Consider the following 25,640-nt stretch of genomic DNA (forward strand, 5'->3'; position numbering starts at 1 on the left):
AATAAATATCTATATCACTATCTATGTATCTATTTTACCACATCCAATTCTAATATGTATGTATTTATTTAATTAATCATATTGATCAATGTCCTATACATTTAACAGACATGGACCAATCAAAATGCAAGACTGTTATGCGGTTCCATACCCAACACCAGGCTGTTGTCATACCTCATAATGTCACACGAGATAAATGTTTCTCCTTCACAGTAGAGGGCAATCTACTTATCTGGGCCACAAAGTTCACAATGTTTTGAAACACGCAAACATTCCCTGTTACAATAATCTGATTAATAATGCAGCTACACTATCATTACATTATTATTAAGCTATTTAAAAAAACACTTTTTTAAGTCACAAGTGTGTGTTTTGTTTGTAACCTAACACTAACAGCCTGCCGTGTTTGGATTGTAGGTTTTGTCAGACTAGTGAATGGGAGACATCTCTGCTCTGGGAGAGTGGAGGTCAATCACAACAAGGCCTGGACTACAGTGTGTGACCATGACTTTGACTGGCCCGATGCAGAGGTGGTCTGTCGGGAGCTGGACTGTGGCGTTCCTGCCATCATACACGGGGGGGCTCATTATGGAGAAGGTCAGGGCTCTGTCTGGCCAGGACAGTTCCAGTGCCAGGGACAGGAGACCAAACTCCAGCACTGTGTCACTTCAGCCAGGCCAGACCAGGGCTGCACAAACCACAGTGATGTGGGGCTCACTTGCACTGGTGAGTGATTTACACTGGGTTCCATTAAAAATAAAAATAAATAGATGATAAAAATTGCTTACTTTAAATGGGAAACTCACAGTATCCTTATTGCTTGTGCTGTCAAATGCAATTTTAATAATTAAAATATTGAATATTTTGAAATACAAATAAACAAATTACTATTTTACATCTTGACATTTATTTAAGAGCTGATTAGTGATCTAAGAAAATGAAATTTTAACGCGCTCCTACAGCACATAGAGAGTATGTCCATTATGTCCACTATACTGCATTTATTTTAATTAAGGTTAATGCATTTTAATTAGTATTCCTCACTACTGCTCCTGGTCTGTTACAGTGTCTCACTCGGGTAATGTTTTATTCCTGTGTTCAGGGTACACAGGGTTCAGGCTGGTGAATGGCACCGACTCCTGCTCTGGCCGAGTGGAGCTGCGGTACCTCAGTGAATGGGGGACAGTCTGTGGTCACTATTGGGATCTGAGAGACGCCAGCGCTCTCTGCCGGCAGCTGAACTGTGGGTTTGCTGTAGCGGCTCCAGGACAGGCCAGGTTTGGAGAAGGCAGTGGCTCAGTATGGGCTGATGTGTTTGAGTGCCAGGGTAATGAGACACGTCTGTCACACTGTGCTATCTCTTCATGGGGGCGAGCCAGGTGTGCCCATGGAGATGATGCAGGAGTCATCTGTTCAGGTGTGAACGTCCACCTTTAACATTGACACACACAGGGAGAAATTGCCATTATATTTGATCTGACTTAAGCAGTGTTTGCCTGTTGAGATTTAAGACATTGTGTCTTACTTTTGTTTCAGGTTTGAATGACTAGTACTTATACACACTAATAGAATATAACAGTTTCATTACTGTGTAGTTCTTACATCTTCTCTCCTGTATCTACTTCCACCTAATTATCCAGGTCTGATTAATATGCAATATTTTATATATTGCGGTTTGTTATTTATGCAAATTGCATCACTCCAATGTATGGAAATTAAATGCATTCTCTTTCATTTCACAGCCTCAAACATTAGCAATAACATTTTACTTCATGAAAAGAAGGTTAAAGTAAACATTCCCCAAAGGCAATATGTGAACAGTAGCTATTTTTTAACATATTTGTATTGTATTTTCTTTGTTGAAGGTGCTTTTTATAGATGTTGTATGGCATAAAATACATTATATCTAATGTGTTCACCTAAACTACACTCGTAAAGTTCAGATAATTGTGGGGTGTATTAGATGTAAACACGCTCGTATTTTACAGATTTACTGTGATGCTTCTTTCTCAGCCAGCATGTTAAAATTATATTTTTTTCATATTCATGTTCCAGGTGTTCCATCTCCAACTTCTACCTCTTCAGTAGAAGCAGGTAGGACATCCCACCCTTTTGTACTATTCCAGTTTTCAAGGTGTGTAATGCTCTGTGTTACAGGAGTCGAATGGCTCAGTCACACCCCTGTGATGCCACAGACACATTCACTCCTGTCTACGTATGAATATTGTGAGACACGGGCTGCAAGGACACAACAGTCTGTATCATTAGTGTATAATTTGAATTGTATGTATATGATAATTAAAACAAAACTGGTTATGTCTGAATACTTGTAAATTAAACATAAAAAATTAAGCAAATCCACCTATCCATCCGTTTTCAATAACCGCTTCTTCCAGTCTGGTTGCGGTGAACTAATTAAATAAAACATTATCTTGAATTACTCTGCATTTACAAACTATAGCTGAATTATAGTTAAATCACAGTTATTTGGTGCATGCTTACTAAATAATAATTTCTTAGTAATAACAATGTTTCAATTTATGTGAAAACAATAGGTTATTATCATAACCCCGGTTCCCTGAAAAAGAAAGACAGCCATTCCCTAATGGGAAGAGCCTTCTGCCTTGCCAATCATTGAAAACATGTACCAAAGCTGCCCAATAGGGGCCCTGCTGTCAGGAGAGACCCGCCCCCGGCGTCTGTGAAAAGTCTCCTCCTGACTGCAGCTCCCTGCCATGTCTTCATCAGGAAGGTCTTCTGGCCGAGCAACCCCTAAAGAGTAATGGCTGTCTTTCTTTTTCAGGGAACCGGGGTTATGATAATAACCTATCGTTCCCTTTCAATTCAAAAGACAGCCATTACCTAATGGGAAGACTATACCAGAGCTGTCGTGAGTCCTGACACCTGACTAAGCCTAAACCCACAATGACAAGGAAAGCAGAGCCTCACGGCACCTGAGGGATAGCAGCTTGAAGTACCTGGGAGCCCAAGCTTGGGGCGGTAGAACCTTGTGAAGGTCTGTTGGCCAGACCAGGTTGCAGCATTGCACAGTTCTTGTAGTGTGGCACCGTGAAAAAGAGCCCACGATGTGGCCTGTCCCCTCGTTGAGTGCGCTGAGATGTGTTCAGGCATGGGAACATTAGCAGTCTCATAGGTGAGGCGGATCGCATCCGTCCCCCATGTGCCAGTCGCTGTTTTGAAACCGCCCTCCCTCTGGTGGTGGAACTGTAGCAGACAAACAGCTGGTCGGATTTGCGGCTCTGCACAGTCCTTCGCATATAGCACCCCAAAGCCCAGACAGGACAGAGTCCAGTCAGTCTGTTGGGTGGGGGGGGGGGTTGGCGATGGTGGCCACGCCCCTTCTGGGACGCTTCCTCTCCAGTCGGAAGACGGGCCACCGTTGTGTTCAGTATTTGTTGTTGAGAGTCCAGGCTGTCCGCCAGCACCCCGACTGTTTTGATCAGTGACGCAATCCCTTCAGTCTCTTGTCTCCTGTGGCGCGGAGTGCCTCGCCGATCAGGAGCGGGAGCGTCTCGCCCTCGGGGATCTGGAGAGCGAGCTCTCCTCTCGGGTGCATCTGTGAGGAGGTGGAGGTGGAGGTGGAGATAGAGATGGGGAAGCTGACTGCACTCTCGCTGAAGAGGAGCGAGATGAGGACGAGTGTCTCTGCCCTGGAGAAGCACTCGCTACAGTCCCTCGCAGAGCCCAGAGAGGAGTGGTGAGCGGAGCTTCTGCTGTGACAGCTGGCAGACGGGGAGTTTCTAGCCCTCCTACAGCGCGTTGTAAAAGTAAAAGCCGCACAATGTATACAGTCGTCTTCTCCCGTCAGCGCATTCCTGGCGTGTTCCTCTCCTAGGCAATGCACACACAGATCGTGTCCATCGTCCGAGTACAGCTTGCCCTGGCGTCCGGAACAGCGATGGAAAGCCCCTTTCGGCTTCATGCCTGTGAGAAGGTTCATCTCTAGATCATCCACGTCCAGACCCTTCAAGTATATCGACAGCTCTCGTGGTAGAAGCACTTCACCAAAACTCCTCCGCTCTGAGACTGTCCCCCTCGATGATCAAGTCGAGGTTGTCAACGTGAGCTCGTCGAGAGGTCGATGGTCGAGGAATCGTTGAGTTAGGTCGATGTGAACAGCATGGTCGGGGGATCGCCGAGGTCGATCAGTGTCAACGGAAGGGTCGAGGGATCGATGAGGTTGATCGATGTCGAGCAGCAGGGGCGAGGGATCGGTGGGGTTGGAAGATGTCGACAACATCGAGGGATCGACAAGCTCGGTGTCGAGAGCTGTTTTCGGCATGTCGAACGGATTAAAATCTGCCGACAGAGGTCGAGATCCCAGGATAGAGCGGGCGGTACAACCGTGGGGAGACTGCTCCGTGGAGTAGACTCCTTCTCTACCTTCTCCTAAAAGATTAGTCATCTTAATTACAATATGGTCAACAGCTTGTGTAGCTGAGGAGTTTTGCTCAAAAGTGCAGACAAGCCTCAATTTCAACACTCGGACTCGATGGGCAGCTGCAGATCACTTCCATTAAATTCTGTGTTAAAAAACACTTTATGGGACTGATTTTTCAGGCTGTGCAGGTTTTTAGATTTGTATCCTGATCTGTAGTCCCTGATTGTCATATTAATCTGCGACACTTTAATCATCCCCATTAGAGCATGAGCTCATCAGGCTGGCTGGGGGAGGAGGTCCCTGTGCTGGGAGGCTGGAGGTGTATCACAGTGGCTCCTGGGGGACGGTCTGTGATGACTCCTGGGACCTGGCAGACTCTCAGGTGGTGTGTAGGCAGCTCCAGTGTGGGATGGCCCTCAGCGCCCCAGTGCCAGCCTCCCTCAGCCAGGGAACTGGACCCATCTGGCTGGACGAGGTGGGCTGTCTGGGGAACGAGTCGTCTCTGTGGGAGTGTCCCTCAGCAGGGTGGGGACAACATGACTGTGGACACAAGGAGGATGTGACAATCCTGTGTTCAGGTACAGCTGATGCCTCTGTTACTGGGAAATAAAGAAGTAAAAGAAAGTTAAGTAAAAAGTTAAATGAAATCTTTTAGATTTTAAAACCAACTTGCTGCTTAAGTTTATTCATGTGATACTGTTTACAGCTTGTTAAATTGCAATAATGGTTTCATATGTGGTAGATGTTTTTGATTAACTATTATCAGCATTTACATATTTTGTAAATTATTTTATGTTATTGAAATTGGTACGTAAGCTAATTTTACAGAGATACAGAGTTGCCACAGGGGTTTTTATCATCCTCTCTCTGAAATTGTTTTATCTGACTTATAAAAATGCAATATCACCTTTCTGTATGATGTGAATAGTTGTCATCAAGTATTGTTCATCTTGTCACTCTCCCCACTGCCTTGACAGAGCACAAACAACTGAGACTGTCTGAAGGCTGTTCTGGACTGGCAGAGGTTTACTACAATGGCACCTGGGGCAGCGTCTGCTTCAATGGCATGGAGAAAGAAACCGTGTCGGTAATCTGCCGTCAGCTGGGCTGTGGAGACGGCGTTCGTGTTCAGGATGTGTCCAGCACTGCTGTCAAATGGCTGGATTTAGTTAAATGCCGTCAACACGACTCCACACTGTGGCAGTGCCCCTCTGCTGCCTGGGGTCAGAATGACTGCACAAATGAAGAAGCAGCTGAGATCAGCTGCTCAGGTAACACTCTTACTGTGAATTCAATAGCCATTTTAACATCAAAACAGATATGTATAGGTTTTCTTCATACCTTGTTTACTTTTCAGTTAAAAAGAAAGATGTCCTCAGACCCTCTGTGCCATCTCAGGAAGAGCAGCCTCTGCCGCACTGCCCAGGTGAGTTCAGGGTCAACACTGTCAGTCACTCAGAGCCCTGAGCTGAGGGCCTTCAGTGACCGCACTGCTCTCTTCCAGAGCCCCTGGAGCTGCGGCTGACTGGCCCCGATAACTGCTCTGGCCGGGTGGAGGTGCGCTATGAGGGCTCCTGGGGGACAGTCTGTGATGACTCCTGGGACCTGCAGGATGCCCAGGTGGTCTGCAGGCAGCTGGGCTGTGGGGATGCGATGAGCATCGTGACAGAACGAAACTCTTCATTCGGGAGAGGCAGCGGTGCCATCTGGCTGGACGAGGTGACCTGCACGGGCAGTGAGCGCCACCTGTGGGACTGCTGTCACTCTCCCCTGAACCAGAGCGACTGCCGGCACAAGGAGGATGCAGGGGTGATCTGTGCAGGTGAGAGGGAGGAGCAGGAGATGCCAGCTGTCCACAGCACTACTGACCTCACCTTCATACAGTTTCCAACTGATTGTGTTTAAATATGGCCCAGGATTCAGTTGTCAGTTCCTTGCAGTTCTGTAGTTTTGACTGTTGTCACAACAATGTGATGTTGACCGTTACACTACACAACAACTGAATGAATTGCACAGTTAAAGATCTGCGTAAATGTATTCAAACATCTGCTTTTCATGCTGGGTGTCCTACAGAATGAAATATGTCAATTAAAGTTTTCCTTTTATTCCCCAGGCTTGCCAAATGCAACAATCAGCTCAACAGTGGTAAACGGTAAATAAAACAGCCATCCTTCTTATAGACTCACCCTGTACTGAGATCCCTTCCGATCCCCAATAAAGATGTGATGCTCTTTTCCCTTTCCTCTGTGTTTCACTGGCAGTCTGGAAGAGGGCAGTAATAATGGGAGTGGGGGATCACTGTCTAGTCTTCTTTGTGACAGAAGTGACAGCCCAGCAGTACAGATGAGAGAGGTTTATATGTGCTGTATAACATGTCTCTGCGTCTCTCCTCACTGTCCTCTCTCTCGTCTGTCAGCTGACACAAAGCCACTGCTGGAGGGCGTCAACATCCCAGCGCTGGTCTTCCTGGTGCTGTGCGCTGTGCTGTTCGTAGTGCTGGCCCTACTGGTTGGGCAGCTGCTGCAGAACAGGAAGCTGAAGAAAGGTGGGCATATCAATGTTGTCCCCACTACTCAAATAAAACACTACACCAAAGTCTGCACTTGTTGCCGAGTGAGAGATGTGACTGTGTGTCTCTGTGTGCATTTCCTCTCACAGCCTTATCTGAGGTGGAGGTCGGCCCCCTGCATGAAGCCGTCTACGAGGAGATTGAGTACAAACTGGCCAGAGAGGGAACCTACAGCGCCCCCAGGAGAGGTGAGAGGAGAGAGTCTTCAGATGTGATCGGCCCTCCACACACACGGCACACTGGCACACAGCCCACAGCGCCCACTCACAGGAGAGGATCTGTACCCACAGCAGAGACCCACAGCCGATCAAGACACTCAACATGAATGACTACTGCACACACTGAACACAGATTATCACATTCTCAACATAGTAATGCAAAATAATACAGTATCATTAAAATACAGAATATATGTTACAACCATGAAATGACAGACATGTTTGTTTTCTATCTGATATCTCCAGCAGATGAAAAGCGGATTCTCATTTTAATGACTGATTATCACCATATTTTCCATATGTTAAAGACTGTGAAAGCAGCTCTGCTACATACAAAAATCCATGCAGAAAAGCTTATTCTTATGGAAAATATAATGTTTCATTTCTAATGATTGCAGATATGACTAACCTGCTCTCTGTTCACAGGGAGACTCCTCTCTGACGAGCTGCCCTCTGACTACGATGATGTGGAGGACAGTGAGGGAGACGCCATCTCAGGTGAGGGGGCTGGAGTCAGTGGAGCTCAGTGCAGGTGTGGGGGGTCAGGGATGGGGGGACATCAGCCCAGGGCTCACTCTGGTCCCATATCAGACTGAAATATGAGTTAAAGCACTCAGCAGGAACTGTACAATCCATAGTGACTTAAATTACACACACTATTGTGTTACAGGAGACCTGTTTTATAACTGTGTTTGTGTTGATAAAGCAAGGGATCCTTATTAAGAACAGGTTCAGTCCAGTTGTCCAGGGTAAGTCAGTGCCGCAGTGTGAACTGAATGCCTCTCTGCCTGGTTTAGGTGAATCCAGGCCCCCTGTGACAGAAGAGGCCCCAGAGGACTATGATGATGCCGTCCCTGTGACCAAGAGCCCAGATGGTTTGCCAGGTGAGTTATTACAGGAAATCACCCGTTTCCCAGAAAATACTGATTTAAGAATATATGGGATGACATTAATGTATACTGATGCACCAAAAATTGAAATGTACCTCTTAACAATTCAAAACATATACTTGATGTAAGATAATCATATTATTAAATGCACCTAAAGAGATTAAAAATGTTAAATAACTCAAACAAAACGTCTCAAGTAGAAAATTATGATATTTGTGATTGAACTGCTCTTGTGTTCACAGGGAGTGTCCTTCCTGACGAGCTGCCCACTGCGTATGATGATGTGGGGGGCAGTGAGGGAGACCCCGTCACAGGTAAGAGGGGCTGGAGTCAGTGCAGCTCAGTGCAGGTGTGGGGGGTCAGGGGTCTGATCCCTCATCACACTGAGAGATAAAGACTACAGCAGATGTGGAAGTCATTAGTCAATTCAATTAGGCCAGGTAATAGGTTGTAAAATCTTTTGCTAACTTGTATGTTCTTTAATTAACTGTGATTACAGTAAAGCATGAGTGTGCTATGAACAGCTATTTCTATGTCCAAGGTAAGTGCTGGTCCTGATATATAATCAATGTCTCTCTGCCTGGTTTAGGTGAATCCAGGCCTCCTGTGACAGAAGAGGCCCCAGAGGTCTATGATGATGCCGTCCCTGTGACCAAGAGCCCAGATGGTTTGCCAGGTGAGTTATGACATGAATCTCCGGTTTCCCAGGGCTCTCTCTGACCAGGACCAGCTGTCAACAGGCCTCTCCCTGTCACTGTCTATTGCCCATCACCAACCAATCCCAATCCTGTAGCTTTACGACTGTGTCGGCTCTATCCAGTCTCAGCTCAAGGTCTCTGAGGTATAAATGTCAGCACAGTGTTTTCTGTACCAGTTCACCTGCACTGGTGCTGTGTCCCACACTCCCCGAGGTCTTCACACCTTCATCTCCTGCTCATCACCTGCTAGTCTGAGATCTGAACTTCATTTTTAGATCCTGAGTCTCTTCTTGAGCCCATCCATTCCCTGTCCCTGACACTGTGTGTCTCTGCAGGTGTCTCCCACGCTGCTCCTGCAGTGGACACTGTCCTGGCCACACTGCCCTCTGAAGGAGGACCCCCGGCCCCTGACAGGCCTGACTACGATGATGTCGGGGATGAGTCTCTGGGAGAGGACGGGCGCTGTGATGCTGACAGAGGCGTCTGGAAGAGGCTCCACCTGCAGGTCTAGACACACAAGTGTTTACAGAAGAGTGTCAGTTCACACTTTTTGGTCAGGGTACATCCAGAGCAGTTAATAAGCAATCTGTATTATATTAATTGGTCATGAATAACATATAAAAGCATTTTCAATGTAGTAATATAGTGTTATCTCCAGGAAAGCAAAAGAGCGAGCACACAAAGAGCAACCTGTTCAATGTCTGCAATGGATTCCCATCAGAGACAAGATTTTATTGTAGTCAGATGACAGAGCTGAGGTTTCCATGTTCAATCTGTTCTGTAGAGAATCAACACAGTATTTACACATCACAGCAGGTCACATGACCAATGGTTAATTCCTACAACAGATATTCTTTATATGTATGATATACATTGCTTTTAAACTGCTACAGATATATCAGCTTAATATTAAGTGTTGCAAAGCATTACATACGCCTACAAAAAGCAAATGCCATGATAAATAACCATTGTCTTTAAATATGTGGAGAGTTGGGTAAATTTTATTAACATATGGAGCACAAGATTTGTAAAATGTTTTCACATGCAGTTGTATCCGAGTATAGATTAGAGAGAGCCTATCTTCAGACTTGGACCACAGAATAATTCACTCATACTTGTTATAAATCTTACCCCTAAGTTTTGGTTCAGATTCAGTCTCAGTATTGTCAATCACTAGGACTTTTCACACCATCCATTGGGGTCCAGTTGGTCTGATACGTGAAGTAGTTAGGGTGCTCATGTGTACAATAACAAAATTAAATAAACTGAGAAGATGTATGCATATGTAAATAAGAATACACATGGTGTATACAATTGTAACATTTTGTTTATAAATAATAACATGTAATATTCCTTACCTGAAATGTTCTAACACTGAGCTTCGTATTAGACTTTTAAAAGAGGCAGAAACAATAAGACAGTTCTGTGAAAGAATGTACACATCTATACTATCCTTTGATTTCAGAATATATATTTGATTTTTTTGCCAGTGTAAATGTTGCTGTAGGTATATGAACACAATGATTTATTGCAAAAACTGAGATCTCATAACTGCTTTATTTGCATAACTGTCTGTATTCCTCTTATATATGTGGCTTTTTTTCTGAAAGTTGAATAATCCATTAATGTATGGTATTAAATGTACCCCTTTTCGATTGGTTCATATTTTAATATGAATTTCAATAAAGTTTTTATTTTGCATCATAATGTTTCACTTTGTTCTGGTCAGTTTTCAGATTAACTGCAGTCTATGTACATGGTAAATATGTAACACCTAGACCCAGAAGCCAAGGCTATAGCAACCAGGACCCTGGGGAGTACACTAGCCCAGCTACACAAGTTAGCTATATGCGTCATGCACACACCCTCACAGACGCTTTTACAGGTCAGGCTGGTTGTCTCAATTCCCCTTCAATGAAACCCAAGACACAGGTGTGGTGAAAATACAGGTAAGCCTTGGCTTTATGTCAGATCACAGCTGTGCTAAGAAAGGTGGGTGGCTAGAGACACAGCTCTCTACCAGGAAATGCAGCAAACAGAAGACAACCCAAATACCTCACAAATATCACAAACACCCCTCAACCCAGTAAAACTATTGGGTCACAAAATCTGTAAATAAAAGAACAATACTGTAAACCGCTATCAATATTCTCATCATCTACTGCACCAGGCACCAACCAATAGTCTATATAGTCCCCTCCTCTCCCATCACACCCAAACCTCCAACCGATCAAGCTTCCTTTTCTTCATTCTCGCCTCTCTCAGATGCTGAGGTTTCTTCTCTCCTCCTACGTCACAAACCTACAACGTGTGCCCTGGACCCTCTCCCTTCTCGCCTCCTCCAAGCGACCGCTCCTGATCTTCTCCCCTTCATCTCCTCCCTCCTCAACTCCTCACTCCTCTCTGGCTGTTTCCCCTCTGCATTTAAACAAGCTGCTGTCATCCCACTGCTCAAGAAACCAACCCTTGATGCCACCTCTCCACAGAACTACCGCCCTGTCTCCCTACTCCCCTTCCTCTCAAAGACTCTCGAGCGGGCGGTCCACTGTCAGCTCTCTGACTTTCTGTCCCAACACTCATTCCTTGATCCTCTGCAATCTGGCTTCCACACAGCTCACTCCACTGAGACGGCTCTCCTGGCAGTCACTGACTCCCTCAGCCGTGCTCGGGCGCCTCCCTCTCCTCAGTCTTCATCCTCCTTGACCTCTCTGCAGCATTTGACACCGTTGATCACTCCATCCTCCTCTCCTGCCTCACTGACCTTGGAATCTCTGGGATTGCTCTCACCTGGTTCTCCTCCTACCTCAGTGACCAGTCCTACCAAGTGACATGGCGAGGCTCCTCATCCACCCCCCAACCTCTCCTCACAGGCGTTCCCCAAGGCTCTGTCCTGGGCCCGCTCCTGTTTTCTCTCTACACTCGCTCCCTGGGGCCCCTCATCGCATCCCATGGTTTCTCCTACCACTTCTACGGTGATGATGCCCAGATCTTCCTGTCTTTTCCCTCTTCTGACCCTCTCATCCCGTCGCATCTCTTCCTGCTTGTCTGCTATCTCCGCTTGGATGCACTCGCACCACCTCAAGCTCAACCTCTCCGAATCGTATCTCCTGTTCTTCCCCCACTCTTCCTCACCTTCTGCTGACCTCCCCATCTCAATCCCCTTGGAATCCACCACACTCTCTCCTTCTTCCACTAAACATCTAGGAGTCACCCTCGATCCTGCGCTCTCCTTCTCCCAGCACATCACCACACTGACACGCACCTGCAGATTCTTCCTGAACAACATACGCCGGATCCGTCCCTTCCTCACCAACTACTCGACTCAGCTGCTCATCCAGTCACTGGTCCTCTCCCGCCTGGACTACTGCAACTCCCTCCTGGCCAGCCTGCCTGCATCTACTACCTGCCCACTCCAGCTCATCCAGAACTCTGTGACTCGTCTGGTATTCTCTCTGCCACGATTCGCACACGCTACTCCACTGCTCCGCTCCCTCCACTGGCTCCCGATAGCGGGACACATTCAGTTCAAGACTTTGACCCTCACCTACCTCTGTCTCGACCACACTGCACCGAGCTACCTTCAGTCACTCGTCTCTCCATACATCCCCTCCAGACCACTGCGCTTCTCCAGTGCCAGACGACTAACTCTACCTCCTCTCTACTCTCCTTCCTCCAGAGCCTGCTCCTTCTCTCCAATGGTGGAACGACCTGCCCACTGAAGTCGAAACAGAGTCCTTGACCTCATTCCGGCGCTTACTCAAGACGCATCTTTTCCGACAGTACTTGTAATAGTAGTCCTCTATCCCTGCTAGATAGCACTTCACAGTTTTTATTATGCTTCTTGCGTTCTTGATTGTTTTCCTCCTTGCTCCCTTTCCAGTAGCCCTTGACTGTGACCCTACATCTTGACAGCACTTAGCTTTCACCGTCCAGGATGTAGGACCTCACTTACTGTACTTGTGTAAATTTGGAATTTGTAAAATGTATTTTGTATTGCTATGTTTTAGTTAAATTGAATTTGTAATGATTGATGCCTTGTATTTAACTGTATTCTTGCACTTTGTATTGCACTATGTTGTAAGTCACCCTGGATAAGGGCGTCTGCCAAGAAATAATAATAATAATAATAATAATATTAAATCAAATCCGTGGGGAGCATTTACACTCAAAACAATGTGAATCACGTGTTTAAACGGCATGCCGATTTATAAATCCCATTGTATAAACAACATTAACAGGGCACATAAAAGGGCAATTAGTCTAAGGGGAAAAGGGCTCAGGGGAGACCCAGAACAGATGTTTGTGGTTGCTTTTGTCACACACGGTGCGAACTCAGTTAATTGCACTTCACGGATATAAGCCCGGGAGGAAGGCTAGAGGAGAGCGCTACCAGTGATTGATTGATTGATTGATTGATAACCAGTGAAATGATAGGTTAACCAGGGCGGGGGAAAAAGTAGCTCAGTAGCACCAGCCCAGCAAAGGATAATTGTCAGCCTTGGCGCAGCCCGGAACGCTGTTTAAGCCAAAGCCACAGCTCGGCTTCTGGGCCTGTGAGGAGGACGAGTGCGGCGGGACAGGACAGTTGGCCGGGTGAGTGGTTGGCCGGGTACTGTGGACAATACGCCGGAGACGAGACCTTGAACGGCTATACCGTGATATACGCGTGGAAACGTGTTCCCCTTCCTGGGCTGGTGTGCTGCTTCCCCAAAGGTTAACTGATAAGAAATGCATTAGTTACTGTAATTTATAGTCCATGCATGTACACTATTAACTTGCCTGTCTGATGCTACGGTCTTCCTTGACGCTGCGTCCAGCGACCTGAAGGGGGCGACAAACCGCAACTTGTTTACCTTGGCAGCTATTTAACAAGAGCTCTGTATGCGGTTGAAGTTACCTGATAACGTTACGTATCTTTTTCCAGAGGTCATGTGAAGCTCCGCGGAGACTTGTAGAGAACAACAATAGTGTGTGTGTGTAATAGTCATTTTAGTACAGGTTTTAGCTGATTTTACTACTTGGATTTTATTTCCCTACTTTGTGTACAGGCAGCTACAAACTTTATTATTATTATTATTTCTAGGCAGACGCCCTTATCCAGGGCGACTTACAACATGCCCTGTGCTTGCTGTGTCCGAGTGTATAAACTGTTCTTTATTGAATAAATTCGGTTATATTCTTACCTGGTGTCCTTGGTGTGCCAAGATCCAAACGCAAGTGGGGAGGGTGTGGCTGAGTTTTGATGTGGGGGTCAAATCAGAGTGGTGTAGTCCAGTGCCCCATGCTAATGCACCCTAGCTTAAGACCCTTTTCACACAAAATCCCAGTGCCAAGCACATTTGTGCAAAACTGTAAATGCAACTCTTACACATGCACTCAATTGGGTGAGTCTTGTCAAACAAAAATAAAACATTTGATCAGTCCATAACACGCAAGTGTGACCCTCTACTGCAAATCCTCATTGTTTAGTCAGTCCATAATTGCATATAAAAGTGAGTTGGTGTTGGCATGAAATGGAGAAAGAGGGTGTGACCACAACCATGAGCCCATAGAGCAGGGGTGGCTACTTGGTCCTGGAGAGCTGCAATCCTGCAGGACATCCAGGCCTCTCTAAATTACCAATCATTGGATACCTTGAACACAGACGTATTGCCTAATTAAGATCCACAATTTGTTCAATTAAACAGTTAACGATTGGGATAGAACAAAAGCCTGTATACCCTGCGGCTCTCCAGGACCAGGGTTAGCCATCTCCGTCATTAAGGACGGGAGCATCTATGTGGTGGCCCAGCAGCTCAAAGGGGAAGACGGAGAACTGATGTTTCCAATGACCTGTGTGCCACTCACATTGACCATGTGATAAACCATGGCCTTCCAATGCAAGAGGCTGGCCAGAAGGTGCAGCCCAGTCTAAGCAGGTAAAATGTGGCATCAATGTAGTCTCTGGATTACTTGAGCACATTCCTCCAAACAATTAACTTATTCAAAAGAATTAACACACCTCCAACCACCAAATATTGATATTTGATATTGCATTATAGTTTTGGGAACTCCTGGAGTCTACCTGTCTGTGATGTCACAGTGTCGTATACAGCGAACCTGTTACATGACCTACTATCGGGCCGCGGCCATCTTGGTAGACACTGACTGCATTAATGTGACTGATGGCGAAGGTAAAAGTACAATAATCATAAGTGATAATCGGACAAAGTAATTTAACTACCATGAAATTAAAGTAATGGTGTGTTTTTTTTTTTTTTACTATTATTACTTTTTTTTTTATCGAGCTGAATCATTATAGTAAACAATCAATGTTATATCAGGTTTGCAGTTAGCATATTTAGAACAAAATTAAAATATTAAATTAATATTAATTAAAGATTGCTTACATAATACCAGTTGTGAAAACGAAAATCTTCTATCACATGTTATATTGTTACTGTTGCTTTCGTTTTTATTATGTAAATAAGTGTTGACTGATTTTGTTTTTATTTGAGCTTGTCTGCAACTTTGGATGTACACGTCAATATGATCAGTCATGTTTAATGGGATACAGTTTTCATCATTGAATAAAAGCATTTGTTAACCATAATTTCAAGGGGTATCTGGAAAGTTAATCGGGATCATAGCGGTATGATGCATAAGCTATCAATTATTAGAGAGCAGTGCAGATCCTTTAAATTAAAGTTTAAACGTAGTGATGGAATTTATAATATATTTAAAATCAAATAAACGAATTTCTAGATATGAATAGCCTTTTCACAGAAATAAATATGAGTTTGAACACATCTCAAATTTTACTTCCATATTTACACATATAAACGTCTAGGACATGCACTAATGACATGGTTGAGTTGGTTGAAAGGCACAACGGAGTCACAAACCCTCGTAAGTGCACAGCAGACTCAGACCATTGACCAGTGGATCGCTTTGCTTGTCCTCCAACATGGCGGCGACAGGTTGCAATGTTGCCACAACATTATTTAGTTAGTTATCCCTACTGGGAAGATAGAGGCTTACTGGACTTTGTATGATGATAATTATTCAAAGTTTTGGATATGAGATTCCATTCCATTGCTGTTTTTATAACGGGACAAAAAAACAGAACAGCTTTTGCCATTTTAATATATTGCCTTTTATGAATTATAGACAGCACAGCCAGGCACAGCAGACAAACCCAGGTGGACATGCTGTTAGTGGGGATTTCCCATCTGCCTGTGCTCCTTCCACGCTCTGATCCACTCTGAGGACTCATGAACAGCAGGACCCTGACCCTGGTGCCACCAACACCTGCGTCTCCAGCGCCGCACAGCACAGGGGTAGAAAGATGAAGAGGGAGAAAGAGAGAGAGAAGTTAACCTTCGCTTCAATAAAAATTGCTTTGAATGCCAATTTCCACTTCTTATGTACTCCCCAGGCAGCAGCTGAGCTGGGCGGAGCTGCAACCTGCACATCCATGCAGAATCCAGTCATTGCTCAGTTCTGTTGCCAATAACCTTCAGCACCTGGGGGGCAAGAGATAAAGCACCGCGGGCCTTCAGCAGTGTTGTGACTCCTGCCCAGCTCATGGGACAGATGTTTGAAATGCTGCAGAACAAGTCTGACACAAGTCTGACCCCAAACATACTTAAGTGTGTTCGAACTGTGTTTCAAACTAAACGCCATGTCAGCTCTCAATTTAATTTTGCTCAGCTGTCATCATTTTATCGAATACTATATATAATAAAGACTTACTAACTTAACAAATTTCTCCAAACAGAATTAACTTTTTCAAACCAATTAACATGCGTTCTTTGTATCAGCCACAATGGCACAATACACACAAACAATGAGCATCAATATGACATGGTCAGCCCTGTTTACTCTCTTTGTCTTCTTCTGCTTGTTTGTAAAATAAAGTGTAAATGGTCAGTAGACATTTCTCCCCAGAATGAGCTGATGTTCCTTGGGTGACTCAGAAACAATTTCACTCAACAGCAATGTTAATATAGTAAAAATGTTTACTATATTCAGTTACAGTAATGTTATTGATACATCAAATGAAACTGGAAATATTTTACAGTAAATATGAATCAAGTCCTCTGAAGATACTCAGGACCAAGCTGGTTATGACAAAAAAACGAATTACATATAAAAAGCAAACTTTGGTTCAAACTTTGGCATATCAGGCCTCAACAGCTCTCTCTCTTCAGGGTGTACAATTCTATTGTGCAAGAGGTCGGGAATGCAGTTAGGTGTGCTGTATTGTATGGGTCAGCAGTAAAGAACACCTTCTCTTGACATGCTGCACACATGACAATATCCCACCTCACTGACTGTGGCTCTGTGAGCTCCTCCCACGTATGCTCACTCTGGGCAAAATTCCCACTTCATCCATGTGGTGGTGTTCAATATAATTGATCTCAGACTTATGCAGATTTTACACAGAGTCATATGCTTCTTTGGCACTGTGTAAGCTGAACACAATGACATTGCACCCCCATGGTACATCTTAAAATGTGTATAATCCATGTGTATAATGTATCATTTGTATAGTAGCTTCCGACCAGCAGGTGGCGATAGTTACTTCTGCTTTCACTGGAGTACGTCACTGACGCATTAGTAAGCAAGTCAATAGAAGACGTGAGATATCAGTGCGGTGCTTACAGGTAAGCTGTCATTTATATACTTTTCTATAATCTAATTAAACATCTTTACGACCATTTTCGTTTTTTATTTTCGTTACGTTGTTGTATGCGATCGATACAGTGATTTGATTGTGTTTACAGGAACAATACATGTGTTGCACTGGGGTGGACTACGTTTTCTTCATTCATAAAGTGCAACACTGGCCAACAGTGTATTGAAATATTTATAATATAGCCTAGCTGTCTATGTTATGTATAGACTGTTGGAATATGTAATGTGATTGATCTTGCTTACAGCCTATTTAAATGTAATTAGGCCAATTTGAATTACCGTTCCTTACAGACGAGGAAGGTGGAGAAGGAAATCACAATTGAGGGCTGTGAGTATGAACTTGGATATTTAGTTGTCATGTCTACTCTTGAATATCAAGATAAATCACGTTAAACTGGAGCTGATTATCCATCGTTCCGTTCACTGTCTGATCCCTGATGAGGAAAATGTCCCCCTGACAATGTTTACACAACAACTCTGTAAAATGACACCTTATTCCCACAAAAACTCAAGGCGGTATAATTGGCTACATGATGCGGGTGAGGGGAGCGTATACACTGCAGATCTGCGGCTGTTGTCACTGTAGGGACACGGAGGCTCTGCGGCGGGTGATGGTAGTGATGTTCGGGAATGAATCCGCTGGATACATCGTGCGCTCCCGGCGTCTAGTGTGTGTGACGCCGCCGTGTCCTATTGGTCTGTTGTGTTCAAACGTGTAGTAATGACACTGACATCAAAGCGGAGTCTGTTGAGCAGCAGCGGCTGCGCTGAGACGCGCTTAGTGCGCATGTGCAGAACGGTGCTGCGTGAAAAGCAACTGTAAAGTGCGCTCTTTTGGCTCATTTGCCATTCACTTTGCTTTATAAGTATACACTTGAAACGTGACTTTTCCAGCTTAATACAAGTAGGCTGTTTTTAATGTGATTTTTACTGGGTAGATAGAGGCTTACTGGACTTTGTATGATGATAATTATTAAAAACAATTGGATATGAGGTTCCATTCCATGGGTGTGGTAACAACACCATCCAATACAATGAAACGCCAAATTTACATCACGATGGCACAGTAGTGGGGTTAGTGTCTGCCCCAGCTACACATCTCGTCTGGTTGTCATTCCACACCGGCTCTCTGTTACGGGACCTGTACAGCGCCCGTGTTGGAGAGGGGACAGGTCGACGTCCCGGGTCTGCCACTCCCTCACTTCCCCACTATAAAGCTTTTAATTTGTTACGCCTGGGCAGACGCTGTTCTTATACAAAGGCAAAATGCCATAGACCCATCTGCCCAGCAGAGGGCGCTGTTTTCTCACTTACGATCCTGGCTGCGGGTCACAGTGGGTAAGGCTAATGAAACCCTAATATTGCCCCAGCGCTCCGGTCTTTCTTCCACAGCTACGACCAATGAGTGAGCAGACTGTCCGCCTGCAGTAAAGCACTCCAGTGAAGCAGCACCGATTATTACTCCATGTCTCTTCACACCCAATAACAGCAGTGCGCATCTATTGGACCTGCGGGTTTAAGGTTTCACCTCTGCTGTCGGAAACAAATCCCCGATGACCGTATCAATTGCAGGTCTCGACTCCTGTTACCCTGATTGTCGCCTTGTATATTATATTTAATAAAGTGCAATTGCGTGCATGTCTGATTGTGTGTTAGTTAATGGTTGTGTAGCGGGAGTGCGATGGTCAGCTCTTCCATCTCAGGTGTGTTGCACATTGTCTACTGGTTTTATAACACAGACAAGACAGGACAGGACAGAACAGAACAGCTTTTGCCATTTTAATATATTGCCTTTTATGAATTATTTAAGGAATGTACGTGTGGATATTATGTACCTTTTTATTCTTGTTTGTGCCTTTTTGATTTAGATATCCTGTATAGCCTAGTCATGTCATGTCAGACATCTACATGATTTATTTCTTGGCAGACACCTTATACCTGTAGTCTGTACATTATAGCCCCCCAGCGTCAGCGCAGCGGCTCGAACCTCAGCTCTGACATCAAAGGGTCTTTCTGAAAATCGGTACATTGCACTGGGTGATTTGTTGTGTTCATACTGTCCACACCCCCTGTTGACTCGAGTCCCTCCAGCGCACAGCGGCCATCCGCTTCCCCAGGGATAAAAGGCGCCAGTTTTTACAATTGAGCTGATTTTGTTGAACCCACTTTGAAAACCCATTTGAAGCCCAGCTTTTGGGGAACCGCCCGAAAACGGCGATCCCCCAAAATCAGCCGACGTGGCAGAGAACGACCGCCACCGAAACTCGCCCCATCAGAAGCCAGACCCCCGCCTGGGCCTCGATCTGGATTCTCATGGAGAGGCCAGGGGCCACAGGGACTAGAGGCTCTAACTGCGAGCCCTGGGGTTGAAGCTACGCGTAGCCCGCTGAGCCACCACGCCAGCAGAGAGAGACGCGCCTCTTCCCGTGTCAAGCTCTCCTGCGTCAGCCGCTAATTGGCTCATCAGCCGCTAATTGGCTCATTAGCCGCTAATTGGCGCACCCCTAGCTGACAGCAGCACCGTGGACGTGTCTGAGGAAGGCAGACGGCGGTGGCGTCACGGCGCAGGCGCGCTGCACTCAGTCAGACGGACTCGCACCGATCGGCGCAGAGAAACGGCGCAGTTTGTTCACATCAGACACTGTCATTAAAGCGGAGTCTGTCTGAGCAGCAGCGGCTGCGCTGAGACGCGTTTAGTGCGCATGTGCAGAACGGTGCTGCCATTGTGTGCGCTGCGTGAAAAGCAACTGTCGACTCGGACAACAACGCGTCTCACGGTAAGTGCGCTCTTTTGGGTCATTTGCCATTCACTTTGCTTTATAAGAATAAGCTTTAAACAGACCACTTTAATTAAGTTGGAAACGTTACGTGTTTAATGCGATTTCTGTTTGATCTTGCATTGTACTTGTGTTTCCGTCTGGGCTGATAAGGCGTGTGTTTGTGTTTGTTCACATACGGATGGACTCCGCAGCACTGCATTGCTTTCGCTACACTGGATCTGGTTTTATTTCGTTGTGCTTGACCCGAGGTTCTGTATGTTTGATTGTGTGTTATGGTTTTGGTATTGTTTAAAACGATGTTGGTGGTCACGCTTGTTTTTCTTTCTTCTACAGGAAACGCGTTGGCCACTGTTTTGTTTCCACTTTAGTTTTGTTGGTTTCTTTTTAACGGTCTTATTCTTTTGCGCTGCTTTTTTAATTGACTATATATCGCTTTGTGAACTGAAATAATATCTACCCTTGTGTATAACGTTTTGCATTTTTGCGATACGAATATAATGTAATCTATAGCCCAAGTGTTAGAATCTCTTCTCGGGTGTCACTGCCCCGTTTTTGGTGTGGTATTTTTGATGTGTCTTTATTATGAAGTTCAAGATTTTCTACACTTTACCTATTTTCTGTGAAACACTTTAAATGTATTTGTATTGGTTTCTTTTCAGCGCGTTTTATTCGGGAGCAGTGCCGCCTTTGATGGCGTATCTCTCTGGGTGCTATCGGGAAGGAGTTTATTTCACAGCGATTGGCAGACGTTAACTTTGTGTTTTTAGTAACCAGTAAATGTTTTTGTTTTTGTCTGTATTTTATAATAAAGACCCTTGCCTGTGATAGGGCAGAACATCCTCTATGCACGCCCGTGTTGAAGTTATTCTCCCATTTATTGTGGAAGGGATCTGAGTGGGATTAAAGCGAGTTCCCTTTGCTCCTGGTACAATCAAAGGGTGCAGTAGATCACTTAATTATATAATAACATTCACATATTCTTTGTTTTGCTGATAAACTATATGAATGTGAGTCACCTTGGTTCTACCCAAATAATATGTACACCTTGGTATGTATCTCTATATTAATGTATATCCTTGGATCACTTAGTTATTAATGGACACCAAACGAGCACGATGGGTCGAATGGCCTCCTTCGTTTGTAAACTTTCTTATGTTCTTATCTCCTATACTAATGTATATCCATCCCATGGATGGAGGCTCATTTCCCAGCCACACCAGCCCTGGGGCCCCGTGGCAGCAGACCGAGCCCCTCTGCTCGCCGGAAGGTGGGAGTGGGACACTGGGCACTGTAGTGGGAAAATGTACTTCTATTATTTCCTTGATATTCTCTAGGTCTATGTATGTACTCTGCTCTGGGGGCTACTTTAATTATAAATTTTTAATGCATTTATGTCCGAGGGGTTACTTCAATCAAGCATTGTCTTCTCATGATTTCATTCAGCCACTGTCTTCTAGGATATTCAATCAGCTGAAACAGTCAAACAGTATAGAGATGGTGTGTTTTGGGGCACATGTATTTGGTTAAAGACTTGCAACAATGTCTTTAAACATCTGTTGCCTAATAAAGCTGATCATCACCAATCAACTCATCGAACACTTCAACAACAGTAACACACTTAGGTCTGGGTTAATTATTATGTATGTGGTAAACCATTTTGTACAGCTGTATTTTAATGAGATGTAAACACTTCTGACAGAGAAGACTGTAACCCATTGTCTCTGAAGATACAAAAAGGCTTCTCCAGCTCACATCCTTACTTCTTTTATTCACTTCATGTGAGGGGAGAGCTCCGGGTTTACCTGTATTTGTTTTCTGTAATAAACTTGTTGCTACTTCATCGGTGTACCCTGGGATTTACTAAAACCACTACAGCACAGTCTGCTGGCGCCCGCAGTCCTGCCTGAGCGGCTCAGTCTCTGCCACCTGCACTTTGCCCACAGCGGGCTCTTCGGGCTGCTCTCATGCACAAGTAAGACACTCTACTGACGCGCACGGCTGCATTGTGCTGTGTGTTACAAGGACAGCGCTGATAACGGCAGCAGCATCTTCCTCTGTCTTTGTCTCTCGGGTGTCCTGAAGACGCAGCAGGAGCAGCGCAGCGCCTTTCTGGGGAGAAGCGCCGATGTTCAGGAGGCCGAGCCTTGGTGTCGTGTGCCGTGTTGTCCTTGATTTAAAGAGCTGTGTGTTCAGTGTGATGCTCGTGTTGTTGGTGCTCCAGTGAGGCTCTATGGACCCCCTGCGAGGCTGTGCCCCCCCACGCCCTGCTGCTCTGAGGAGGCGCTGCACTCGCGTCCTGGGGCTGGACGGACACACTGTCAGACACATGCACTGCTGTAGTTTTTTCAGTTATTTTCAATGTATTTGACTTTTATGTTGGTGAGCAGTTTTGCTTTAATCACGTTTGTTTTGTTGTTTTGTGCACATGTTTATTTAAAGTTACGTTTTTTTTGTTCTTAATTTTGTTAAATCACAAAGATTTTAAAGTTTTTAATCATAAGTATTAAAAATTTGAATCGTTTTTTTTATGTAATGTAAAATACTATACACAATAAAACAGTAGTCTGTGTGTGTCACACTGAGATGGGCACAGAAAATACACATCTTTACATATGGAATCTAATGTCCTCAGAAATGTAGTGTGTGTATTAAACTACCATTATGTATACTCTAGTATCATGGTGCATTTATATTGTTTGTGTATATATAGACATACATTTTATATATGCACTATAGTCATTACTACTACAATATGTAGTACTATGGATATACATTACTATTATATGTATATTGAAGTATAGTAGCATCTATACTGTTCATTATAATAGTATATACACAATTGTAGTATAAATCTATATATATGCACACACTTGGATTATTATATACACTGGATTGTTGTATTAGTGTATAAACTATTATAATATTCTTAGTGTAACATACACTATTGTAGTATTACTATACAGAGACTACATTTTATAATGTATATTCACATGGTATATTATAGTAGTGTATATATACATTATAGTAGGATTAGTATGTAATAAAGTATATATATTACTGTATTAGTACATGCATTGACTTATATATGGACTACTAGTTTAATGAGAATATTATATGTACTATAGTAGTATTGAGATGTACTGTGGTGTATATAATACTACTACTAATCAATATTGATTACACAGTATAATGTTACTAGTTACTAAAAATGCATTAATATACTAGTGTATATAACATGGTTGTAATACTATTACAGTACATTGAAGTTATTGCTACTAGAATTATACATATATTAAGAGCACACTATAATATGCATATATAATTGATGTGTGTATTAGTAATACTACATCTCCAGTACTATGTACATATATATACACACACACTAATCCTATGATGAGATGTACACAGTCCTATTATATATACACATACACACTATTAGAAAAGAGTATAGTAGCTATGCACTGTAGTATATTCACTGCTATACAAGATATATATATATACACTAATAAAGTGGGTATATACAATGTAGAGCTATACACTATCATCTATAACTGGTATAATAGTAGTATCTGGATGTTTTAAGTGTATGTATACTAGTAGCAGGATACATATACTAGTATAAAATTGTGTGTGTATTTGTGTATATATAGAGAGAAACGCTACTATGCAAAATATATATACAATCTATTGTATTGTTTATGTATTTAATAGTATTGTTATAATACACTACATTTCTGAGGACATTAGATTCCATATGTAAAGATGTGTGTATTTTCTGTGCCCATCTCAGTGTGACACACACACTACAGCAGTGTATGTGTCTGACAGTGTGTCCGTCCAGCCCCAGGACGCGAGTGCAGCGCCTCCTCAGAGCAGCAGGGCGTGGGGGGGCACAGCCTCGCAGGGGGTCCATAGAGCCTCACTGGAGCACCAACAACACGAGCATCACACTGAACACACAGCTCTTTAAATCAAGGACAACACGGCACACGACACCAAGGCTCGGCCTCCTGAACATCGGCGCTTCTCCCCAGAAAGGCGCTGCGCTGCTCCTGCTGCGTCTTCAGGACACCCGAGAGACAAAGACAGAGGAAGATGCTGCTGCCGTTATCAGCGCTGTCCTTGTAACACACAGCACAATGCAGCCGTGCGCGTCAGTAGAGTGTCTTACTTGTGCATGAGAGCAGCCCGAAGAGCCCGCTGTGGGCAAAGTGCAGGTGGCAGAGACTGAGCCGCTCAGGCAGGACTGCGGGCGCCAGCAGACTGTGCTGTAGTGGTTTTAGTAAATCCCAGGGTACACCGATGAAGTAGCAACAAGTTTATTACAGAAAACAAATACAGGTAAACCCGGAGCTCTCCCCTCACATGAAGTGAATAAAAGAAGTAAGGATGTGAGCTGGAGAAGCCTTTTTGTATCTTCAGAGACAATGGGTTACAGTCTTCTCTGTCAGAAGTGTTTACATCTCATTAAAATACAGCTGTACAAAATGGTTTACCACATACATAATAATTAACCCAGACCTAAGTGTGTTACTGTTGTTGAAGTGTTCGATGAGTTGATTGGTGATGATCAGCTTTATTAGGCAACAGATGTTTAAAGACATTGTTGCAAGTCTTTAACCAAATACATGTGCCCCAAAACACACCATCTCTATACTGTTTGACTGTTTCAGCTGATTGAATATCCTAGAAGACAGTGGCTGAATGAAATCATGAGAAGACAATGCTTGATTGAAGTAACCCCTCGGACATAAATGCATTAAAAATTTATAATTAAAGTAGCCCCCAGAGCAGAGTACATACATAGACCTAGAGAATATCAAGGAAATAATAGAAGTACATTTTCCCACTACAGTGCCCAGTGTCCCACTCCCACCTTCCGGCGAGCAGAGGGGCTCGGTCTGCTGCCACGGGGCCCCAGGGCTGGTGTGGCTGGGAAATGAGCCTCCATCCATGGGATGGATATACATTAGTATAGGAGATAAGAACATAAGAAAGTTTACAAACGAAGGAGGCCATTCGACCCATCGTGCTCGTTTGGTGTCCATTAATAACTAAGTGATCCAAGGATATACATTAATATAGAGATACATACCAAGGTGTACATATTATTTGGGTAGAACCAAGGTGACTCACATTCATATAGTTTATCAGCAAAACAAAGAATATGTGAATGTTATTATATAATTAAGTGATCTACTGCACCCTTTGATTGTACCAGGAGCAAAGGGAACTCGCTTTAATCCCACTCAGATCCCTTCCACAATAAATGGGAGAATAACTTCAACACGGGCGTGCATAGAGGATGTTCTGCCCTATCACAGGCAAGGGTCTTTATTATAAAATACAGACAAAAACAAAATCATTTACTGGTTACTAAAAACACAAAGTTAACGTCTGCCAA

General features: G+C 44.2%; 1 protein-coding gene and 1 long non-coding RNA gene across 2 annotated transcripts; both read left to right on the top strand.

The window, feature by feature from the left end:
- The first annotated feature begins 2,003 nt into the window (after window positions 1-2,003).
- Window positions 2,004-10,475, top strand: LOC136718289 (antigen WC1.1). The gene is made up of 13 exons (XM_066695974.1): window positions 2,004-2,094; window positions 4,666-4,980; window positions 5,380-5,673; window positions 5,760-5,828; window positions 5,907-6,224; window positions 6,516-6,554; window positions 6,819-6,947; window positions 7,061-7,159; window positions 7,616-7,687; window positions 7,987-8,073; window positions 8,322-8,393; window positions 8,669-8,755; window positions 9,113-10,475. Exons 1-13 carry the CDS (start codon window positions 2,019-2,021, stop codon window positions 9,286-9,288), a joined length of 1,833 nt encoding a protein of 610 aa, XP_066552071.1. The 5' UTR covers window positions 2,004-2,018; the 3' UTR covers window positions 9,289-10,475.
- A 2,742-nt stretch (window positions 10,476-13,217) lies between these two features.
- LOC136718274 (uncharacterized) lies at window positions 13,218-16,691 on the top strand. The gene is made up of 2 exons (XR_010805271.1): window positions 13,218-13,370; window positions 15,927-16,691. It is a non-coding gene; the product is annotated as an uncharacterized LOC136718274 (long non-coding RNA).
- Window positions 16,692-25,640: the final 8,949 nt, after the last annotated feature.

The sequence above is a fragment of the Amia ocellicauda genome, chromosome 22 (assembly GCF_036373705.1).
Source record: "Amia ocellicauda isolate fAmiCal2 chromosome 22, fAmiCal2.hap1, whole genome shotgun sequence".
NCBI classification, from domain to species: Eukaryota; Metazoa; Chordata; class Actinopteri; order Amiiformes; family Amiidae; genus Amia; species Amia ocellicauda.

Bases quoted from the DNA above. Each gene is read 5' to 3' on its own strand.
- LOC136718289 (XM_066695974.1), top strand. From the start codon at position 2,019: ATGTTAAAATTATATTTTTTTCATATTCATGTTCCAGGTGTTCCATCT. The intron at 6,555-6,818 runs GTAAATAAAACA...CTCGTCTGTCAG, and splicing joins CAGCTCAACAGTGGTAAACG to CTGACACAAAGCCACTGCTG. The intron at 6,948-7,060 runs GTGGGCATATCA...TTCCTCTCACAG, and splicing joins GAACAGGAAGCTGAAGAAAG to CCTTATCTGAGGTGGAGGTC.